The 10,126-nt window shown below is 43.0% G+C and overlaps 1 protein-coding gene across 1 annotated transcript in view; it reads left to right on the forward strand.

Annotated features, from left to right (window-relative positions):
* shroom3 (shroom family member 3) overlaps positions 1–5,882 on the forward strand; it is a 27,832-nt gene extending 21,950 nt beyond the window's left edge. The window contains exons 18-19 of the mRNA XM_078286339.1: positions 980–1,095; positions 1,980–5,882. Of these exons, the coding sequence (XP_078142465.1) occupies positions 980–1,095; positions 1,980–2,375 (512 nt within the window). The 3' untranslated portion in view covers positions 2,376–5,882. The remainder of the gene's footprint in view (positions 1–979; positions 1,096–1,979) is intronic.
* The last annotated feature ends 4,244 nt before the right edge of the window (positions 5,883–10,126 follow it).

The following is a 10,126-nucleotide window of genomic DNA, read 5'->3' on the forward strand; positions in this document are numbered from 1 at the left end:
CTCACCTGATCTAATGGAAACTAAACCACTTCTCCATGTCTGCTGCTTTATGTGTTGACTTGCTGCCACGTGATTGGCTGTTTGGAGCAGCAGGCTGTTTGTGTTAACGAGCAGGTGTACCTAATAAAGTTGCCAGTGCGTGTATATCTAGATATATATACATATATATATATATCAAATATTCAGTTTTCTGAATATATTTTCTGAGTATTCTGAGAATTTGCAAACTTTATCTACACACCATGGAGATGTGTGATATATATTTGGGGTTGAATGCTCCATAAGTGAAAAACTGATATTTAAAGATGCTCTATTGTCCATTGACTGCAATGGTTTCCATAAGGGCAGAATTCAAATCTTTTTTTTAAATTCAGTTTTTGAAATGGAAGTCTGAAATTTTGTAAGTTTCATGTATGAAGACAGGAAAATATTTTTGTAAATGGAGTAAGAAGCAGCTGACAGTGGCTGTGAGCAGGAAACATGATGAGCTGTGGACTCTCTGTGGACTCAGTTTGTGAACAGCAGTCTGCAGGTCTGCTGACTCTGTAGTGAGTTTCATGTCATCAAGTCTGCTGCAGCATCACACTGAAGACGCTGCAGCTTTAATGACTGATGCTGCGTCTGATTGTTGATTGTCATGGTTGGTGGTTCACTGCTCAGAAACGTCTATGAATTATTAATTGCATTACATTAATAGTAAATATAATAACTAATGCAACGCACATTTTGCACATCCTGCACATCCTGCATATATGCTTTAAATGTTTTCTGAATATTCTTATATTTTTCTAATTTGTTATATCTTGCATATATATCTTTTTCTCATTTATTTTCATACTGCTTATATTTCATATTTGTCTCAGTATGCTGTCTGTTAGCTGTTAGCTGTCTGTTAGCTGTCTGTTACCTGTCTGTTACCTGTCTGTTACCTGTCTCACCTCTACCTGTCTCACCTCTACCTGTCTGTGTGAACTTGCAGGAGACCTGGAGAAGATCGTGAACCTGCTGCTGTCGCTCTGCAGCCGGCTGTCCAGGATCAACAAGACTCTGCTGAGTCTGCAGACAGACACACAGGAGGAGGAGGAGGAGGAGAGGGTACCTGTCTGTCTGTCTGTCTACCTGTCTGTCTGTCTGTCTGTCTGTCTGTCTGTTTACCTGTCTGTCTGTCTACCCGTCTGTCTGTGTGTTTACCTGTCTGTCTGTCTGTCTGTCTGTCTGTCTGCATATTATTAGACAGCTTTGTTGAATACTCAGTTCTGATTGGCCAATGAAGGCATGCAGAGGTTTGTTATGTCTGAATAACAGACTGATGTTTCACATCTGATCATCTTACTCAGATCCATGTTGTTGATCTATAATCAGATGAAGTGGCGCCGCCTGGTGGCAGAAAGACGTCACTGCAGGCTGGCAGGCTGGACTGTTTGGCAGAAGCTTGTAAATGACTTTCACTTTGGAATAAAATCACTTTTAGTCGATATTTTGAGTCAAATAATTTAGGTCTTTTTATCTGAGTAGCTGTTTCATAAGTTGGACAATGCACAGAGAGACGGTCAGTACTGCAAAATAAGCAATATTTCACAGTAACTGACACAAGACCCACAGACACAAGACATGAAGCTGTTTTCTCTCTCTAACCTTCCTGTTCTCCCTCCCCCGTTTCTCTCCCTCCCTCCTTCATCTCTCTCTCCCTTCCCCGTCTCTCTCCCTCTCCTGTCTCTCTCCCTCTCCTGTCTCTCTCCCTCTCCTGTCTCTCTCCCTCTCTCTCCCTCCCTCTCCCATCTCTCTCCCTCCCTCCCCAATTTCTCTCTCTCCCTCCCCCCCGTCTCTCTCCCTCCCTCCCCCCCGTCTCTCTCCCTCCCTCTCCCATCTCTCTCCCTCCCTCCCTCCTCGTCCCCCCCCCCCCCCCTCTTCTCTCCTCTCTGAAGATGATTAGTGCTTCAGATAAACGATATAAACTGATAGATGTTGTTTTCTCTCAGGACTCTCTCCATCAGAAGCGCTCTCAGCTCCTCAGTCAGACTGAAGACGCTCGGGAGCTGAAGGAGAACCTGGAGCGGCGGCAGCGGGTGGTTCAGGGCATCCTGTCCGGCCGCCTGACCGCGCCGCAGCTCCGCGACTACCGCCGCTTCGTCGGCGCCAAACCCTCGCTTCTGATTCGCCAGCGGCACCTGGACGACCTCATAAAGCGGGGGGAGGAGCAGCTGACGCGATTGGCCGAGAGCCTGCCGCCGGAGGCTCGCGGTCGGTCGAGGGCGTGTCCGTCACCGTCGAGCCCCGCCCCCCGCCCTTGTCCGTTTCCGTCGCTACTTTCCACGCCGGGCGCGGGTCCGGGCCACGCCCACTCGGTCCGTTCCACCACCGTGACGTCGTTGTGACGTGACGGACGCCGCTGCGGGCGGCAGGAAGGGACACGAGGTACTAAATGAAGAAGCGAGGAACCTCCCGGAGCGCGCTCAGAGCTCCGGTGGCGTTCTGAACCGAAGACACGAGGAGCTTCACATGAAGGAAGAGCGAGCCGCCAAGTGGCTCGAGTCACAGCGAAACAGCTCTGCAGACTGCAGACTCCAACATGAAGGAAAACCTTTAATGTGCCTCATTCTATTTATGCTTGTTCTGTTCGTTACTCTGAGAAATATTCAATACCTCCGTTCAGACTGTGGAGCGACTCAGACCGGCTGCTGCCAGGCCGCCACTTGTCCTCCGCTCTGGAGGGACAACGGGCTTTGAAGAACTGTCAGGGGGTTTCCAGACTGCAGCCACAGGGGAACCCACAAGGTTCCTCGAGGAACCCCACAAGGTTCCTCGAGGAACCCCTTATCACAGGGCTCTGATGGTACTTCCAGGAACCTCAAACATATGGGGGTTCTTCAAGGAACCCCTTAGGGATATAATGAGGAACCCCAAGGTGCTTACTGGCTCCATTTGGATCTTAGAAAACCTTGGTTCAGTTTTTAAAGTGGACTGACCAACCAGGTGCAGTTTCCCACAATGCTGCTGGCCGGTGAAAACCTTGTATCTCCCAAAGAAAGTAGACTTTCCAAGAGTTCGCGAAATCTAGTCTTACTTTCAGAATGACTCCCATTCATGTTGGATGGGTTCTGTACACTTAACATGCGAGTGTGACAACAAATCAACACCAAAACTGGAGGTACGAAGTTTTTATTCTGCCACAGCAAAAGCATCGTAATCCTCAGATCATCCTGACTCTTTACGTCATTTTGCCGATCATGACCCGAGATACTGAGGGGAACTCTGCCCAGAAGAAGGCTCTATTGACATGTTATTATATCACACTATACTGTAACTATACTGGAACACTACTACTGCCATTACTGTTTGTATTTCTCAAGCTTGTAGCACTTTCAGCAGTTTGACTACTGATATCCGCTGAATGATAAAACACCTTCTGCTCTTTAAAGGTTCTTAGTGATAAAACGTTTGATGTGGACGAGGTGAGGCGCGAAAACGCAAATGTTCACACTCCAAAGATATTCGGCTATACATTTTTGCAAACATCAAGTTGGTTACATTTGCGATAGGAGGTTCTTGTTCTGCACAACAATTGGGCAACAGAGCACTGCAATAGAGAATATATCAAATGGATTTTTTAAAACTCGCAGCATTTTCACTCGGTGTGAGAAGTCTTCAAGGTTCAAACATCTTTGTCACTGACATTTTTAATCCTTGTTTAACCAGTCAGAGGGACGAAGTATTTCTTATTTATTGTAACAGCCAGGGGGGATGATTACGGGGGTCCGGCTGTGTTCCAGCTGGTCCGGGGATTCAAACCTACAACCTCCTGGTCACCAGCTTGTTAAAAATCAGTGGTTTAGTAATTCAGACATGTTTCACCCCAGCTGCATTGTGATCACTGCTGCTGTGAATCCAACATCATGACGAATAATCTCTTTAATACCTACAATAGATGAAGGATAAAAAAACAAAAACACATTTTATACTTTTTAAACATTGTGTGAATTGTTTTCCTTGTGGAGTTCTGTGAAATGAAGCAAAGGAAGGTTTGGTTTCGTGGCTCATGAAGGCAGCAGGTGTAGAGAGGAGACTTCCTACAAGTCAAAGACCTGAAACCAGCAGCGATACTTCACTTGAAGCTCAGCTGACAGAAAACCTGCTGAAGTGTCCTTGAGCAAGACACTGAATCCCTACCAGCTCCAGACCCTGACCCCTGACCTCTGACCTCACTGGGGAGGGGAGGGAGGAGAGAAAATACTAGAGAACATTACATTAACATTCATTTCACCTCAATATGAGCTTCTTTCTCAAGTCATACCACATTCATGATGACCTTTTCATTACAAAACAATAACTGACTTCATCCAGGGAAGGTTTCTGCTGAGGGTGTGGACTCTTATAAAGAAACAGTCCAACCACAGTCCTGCACGGGGGTGAGGTGCCTTGCTCAAGGGCAGCTCGACAGCAGCCACAGAGAGAAGGAATCTGTTTTCCACACCCAGATCTTCCCATCCAGTCCAGGGATTGGATCAGGCGACCTGCCCATCACAAACTGACTCCTGACTCCAACATGGATCAGGATCTCTATATGAACGTATTCAGGCATCATGAACTATTTGTACAGTGTTTACCCAAGACCTGTTTGAGTGGAAAGGTCTCAAAAACATTTAGACCACAGGACACTAAAACTCTCCATTGAAAACAATATTATTGAAATTCTCTAAAACAGCATTTAGACTAATGGACACTTAAATTCTCAGTTGAAACCAATACTAATGAAATTCTCTGAAACACAATTTAGACCCTGGGACACTACAACTCTAGACTGAAACCTGTACTAATGAAATTCAAACATCATTTAGTCAATGTGACACTAAAACTCAATGCAATGAATCCAATTCTAATAAAAGAAATCTCTGAAACAGCATTTAGACCACGGGACACTAAAACTCTCCACTGAAACGGATACTAATGAAATCCTTCCTGCTCCTGCTGTCTGACATGTTGGCACTGGAGAGGAACTGCAGACTGAAACTCTAAAGGATCAGAAGCTGCCACTCATCATCACAGTAGAATCCTGTTCAGAGGTTCTACTCTGTTCAAGTGTTTGTGTTTTATCGTCCTCACTCACCTATGATCCTTTCAGTTAGCACAGATCTCATTATGGAACAAAACGTTATTTTCTTTTACTGCCATTGTTCCTGGTTTACACTGCTGTCCTATGCTTTCATCAGTGTCACCGCTCCCATTCATTCATTCATTCATTCATTAGTTGCCATTTTGCTTCCCTGCCACTAAGCATTCAGTGCAATTAATTTGGGGACTCAAAATGGCTCGTCAGTGAAGCCCATCACTTCTCAAGATTTAATATTCAATGTTACCAGAGCCACCAGCACATGCAGTTTGGTTGGTTGAGCGCTTCAACGTGAAACACGCCGCTGTAGAAATACAAGAACACAAAAACGTTTGCAAACAGTGAAACTGTTACGGGATCAGGTGTTCCTGGCCCTGGGGGGTTTGCTGCTGATCTTGTGTTAACTGAACCGTGTGTTTCCTGGTTGGTCGATTTTATTCTATCCAGGAAAACGAATACCAACAACTTCTATTGTTGTGTTTTCATGTGAGGTCGCCTTTTGAAGGACTCGCAGAACATCACACTCCCCAAACACTGCAGCACACACACAGCTCGCCTCATGAATCCTCGCCATCGAAGGTGTTTTGTTCGGTGTTGATTTTGGTTTGTTTTTGTTTATGGCTTTTCAGAGGCACAACAGAATTTCTCATATGTATTTTGGTGGTTGACTATTTTGATTTATTTCTGAATTAAATTCAACGTTTGCTTTATGAGAGGAAGACGATTGGAAAACAGCTCCTCGTTTTTGCAAAATAAATCTATTTTTCAAATGCGATCGTACTTTGTATGAGTCTGTTCTTATTAGGTGTCGTCTCTTATAGATGAACATGCTGCACTGGTGATGCACTGAACTCCACACACACACACACACACACACACACCCACACACACACACACACACACATAAAGTCATGTGTTGTTATGCCTGCAAGGACTTGCTATTGATTTGTTTCATTTCAAGTCAAGTCAGGCAGATTTATTGTCATCCACACAGAGCTCAGTATACAGAGGAACCACATCGCTCCTTCAGGACCACAGTGCAACAGGACAACACAATACACAACACTACAACACACTGCTCAGCATGAACTACATCTAGACTACTTAGAGTGCGGTGGACATGACAATGTAAACATGATATAATAATCACAATATATATATATGTAGTATAATATAAATATAATATATTATCTGTCATAACCCGGCCCGTTAGGCCATGACAAAAAACGGGAAAAGACACCAAATGCCAATAAATTCCAATTATTTATTATAATAAAGAAAATAATCTGCAGGGCAACTTGGGATATGAGGTGTGTTAGTCAATGGCATCAGTAGTGTTCATGTGGATGTGTGTGGATAGTGTAGTGTAGGGTGTTGTGAAATAAAAATAAAACAAAAGCTAAGCGAAACAAAAGGGTGCAGGCGCTGGCAGGGAGAGAGAGAGAGACCCGCTGGAAGCTGGAACTTTTATATCCTGTAGAGCACCGGGCCCAGGTGCTCCAGATCGGGTTGGACACGGCAATCAGCTCCTCTGGCACCTCAAAACAACATGGGTACACACAGTAACTGACACAACACACACAAGCAGACAGGGGCCGTCACATATCTAATGTAATATAGATATATTTGACAGAATATTGCAACTGCAATTTAAACTGTGATTCAGATCATCACAAGTTTTTCTTGTCATACATTTTTTTAGAACCTTAAAAGTGATTTAGTTAAAAACAAAATAGATGTGAGTGTGCAGATTTACTGAGTTTGAGTCTGATAAAAGGTTTTGATTCATGGACCAAAGATTACCTGCAGCTCTAAAACTCCTTGTTCACAAATCCAGAAGGAATGAACTGCAGCCTCTGAGATGTGGAAATTGCAGAAGTTCATCCTGCGATTTTAATTTCTTTTGGACTAATTGCTCAGCTCTAATTCCAACAGTGCTGAAGCTCACAGTGAAACAACTAATTGAAGATGCAGAACACTCACTCAGCTCAGCTGTGACAGAAAGTTTTCCCTGTGGAAAACACAACAGATCGTCGAAGCCCGAGAGACCTGAGAGCCGACGTCTACCTGTTAGTGCCCCAGAGAAAATAACTCTTCCACCTGCTGAGTGGGACCAAGCTGAAGAGGATCACCAAGCCTGGACTCTGTTGCTCCTGCTGTGAGAAATAACAGACATACACAAGTCTGCTCCAACCCAGCAGAAAGAACCAGAGTGTCCTGCGTTGTTCCAGCAGCTTCATCCAGCGATGACAACACCGAACATGCAGCACATCTCTAATGCCTCTCCCCTCCACGCATCATGTGACCTGGGACTCCTTCTAACATCATTACTCTTAACCTCTCATTACTGAGGACAACCTGGGCACTGACTGCACTTCCTTACTGTATTTTTATATTTATTATGGTATTCAGTTAGTTGGTTCTTAACGTGGGGTCCGGGGACCACCAGGGGTCCTTGAGGGGGTTCCAGGGGGTCCCCAGAAAATTGATGAATTGTTAAACTTCAGCGTTATTTCATTTACAAGAAGTTAAAACGATTAGAGAATGTAGAAGAATGACTGTTTTGATCATAGTTTCTCTGTTATCTCTCTACCTGCAATACAGACAGTCATGGAGTTCTGGAAAAAATCATATCTGACAATAAAAATATTCTCAGATTTGGGTCTGAGAGACAAAATCTCATCAAATGGGGGTCTGTGGGTCTAATGTGGACTAAATTAGGGTCTTTGATATGAAAAAGGTTGAAAATCACTTCTCTACTGAGCCGTTCACCGACTCACACACCAACCAGGTTGCTGGAAACCAAACACATCACCCGTGGTACTGCTATTACTACGACTGTTACTACTAGTACTACTACTACTACTACTACTGTTACTACTACTACTACTGTTACTACTACTACTACTACTACTGTTACTACTACTACTACTACTGTTACTACTACTACTGTTACTACTACTGTTACTACTACTACTACTACTACTACTACTGTTACTACTACTACTACTACTACTGTTACTACTACTACTACTACTGTTACTACTACTACTGTTACTACTACTGTTACTACTACTACTACTACTACTACTACTGTTACTACTACTACTACTACTACTGTTACTACTACTACTACTACTACTGTTACTACTACTACTACTACTGTTACTACTACTACTGTTACTACTACTACTACTACTACTACTACTGTTACTACTACTACTAGTGTTTCATTTGACAAGGGACTCGGCAATAAAATTATAATGCATTATAACAGTGATTATAATGCATTATAAAATGATTATAATGTATTACAACTATGAGAATTATAATACACTATGATCCTTGCAAAAAAAAATGTCAGTGAGTGACCAGCAATTATGAAGTATTATGATACTTGACCTTATAAGTCATTATAAAATGCTTTATAATGTGTTATGATTATTGTTATAAAGCATTATGGATATTTATGAGTGCTTATAACTATCCATCAACCATCTGATACACCCTAGAAACAGCCGAGGAATTTTCTGTTCATTTTGAGCAGGAAAGTGGGTACATCACTGCTGGTTAGCTGGTTCTATGAGAAATTTAGCTGGGCTTCAGATCAGGCCAAATTTACCATAACTTGAGAATGGTTATGTTTCAAGAGTGGAATGGCTTATAAATCTGGACTCATTAATAGTTTTGAAAAAGTTGTGTTTTTAAAGTCGATTTTTTTGGCATTTCTGCTTTATTTGATAGCGATAGTAGAGAGAGACAGGAAAGGCAGGTGAGAGAGAGGGGATGACATGCAGCAAACGGCTCGGAACCAAACCAAGCCAAGTCCTTTGAGTGGAGAAACTCACTGAATAACCGGCCTTTTGTGGCAGCTTCTTTGAGCTTCCACTCTGGGCAGAACTGGGTTGGACAGCTTGGTGAGCGGCAGAAAAGGTTTTTCAGCCACTGTGTATTTGGACTAGTAAGTGAAGCAGGTTGCTGGAATTTTAACGGCAACATTGGCATAAAATTATTAAGCATCCTTTAACATGTAGAACAGTCAGTTAAGTTTTTATTCTCCCAAACATTAAATGGTGTGTGTTACAGGGCTCAAAACCACTGTCCCAAAACCTAGGCCTAGTTTGCTTTGCAACAATAGATCACGCGTGCACCGCTGACAGGCTTTTCTATTGTCGTCCCGAAGCTGTCCCAAATGATAATCTAACGTTACCTCACATTTTTTTGACCGTTCCCGGGACGTCGGGACAGCGTTCGTTTGGAGCCCTGGTCTGTTAACAGTGTTTTTTTGTGTCAGTTTCCTTATCCGCTCTCTTTTCCTGCACATGCTCACATGCAAAAAGCCGTTCAGAAATGTGATTATGACCTGTCAACGTTTCCAGAATTACTGGTGTGTGGTAGTTCATATTAAGATCAGATGAAGGTGATTGATTACTTGTATGGGGCCCTATAGTGACATCTAATGGACAATTGAGATAATTTCATGTTCATCCACACGGAGTGACTTGGAAATTCAGTGTTGATGGTAAATGTAGTCAACTGAAGCAATAAATTCCTCAGTGCGTGCTATATTGAGGGAGAAAGCTGGTGAAAAATACTTTCTGATATAAAACACCAGTTTGTGTAGAGGAAAGAAACAACAATTTTAAAATTGTGGTTTAATCAAACTCAGTGCTTTCTTCTCTTTCCTTACAGATATCTGATGTTAGAAAGAGTTTTGTAAAGAGGGTCTCCCTGGACCCCCCCAGCCCCCGTATGACACAATACAGAAGCACAATATGGATGTTATGGACGTTGCCATGAGAGCTGTTTGTTTCTTGATGCTCCTTGATGTCCCCCAGTTTGGCCAGGAGTGTTAACAGCATGAGAGCTATATTTCTTTTTATTTGTTTGTCCATGTTCCTTGATTTTTCCCTGGTTTGTCCAGGAGTGTTAACACCAAGAAAATGTTATATAAGAAGGCTTTATTTTGTAATATGCCTTTTCTGCCAAGGCTTTGACTAAAAATAAAGGGTGTTTGTT

The sequence above is a fragment of the Centroberyx gerrardi genome, chromosome 2 (genome assembly GCF_048128805.1).
Source record: "Centroberyx gerrardi isolate f3 chromosome 2, fCenGer3.hap1.cur.20231027, whole genome shotgun sequence".
In the NCBI taxonomy this organism is placed as follows: domain Eukaryota; kingdom Metazoa; phylum Chordata; class Actinopteri; order Beryciformes; family Berycidae; genus Centroberyx; species Centroberyx gerrardi.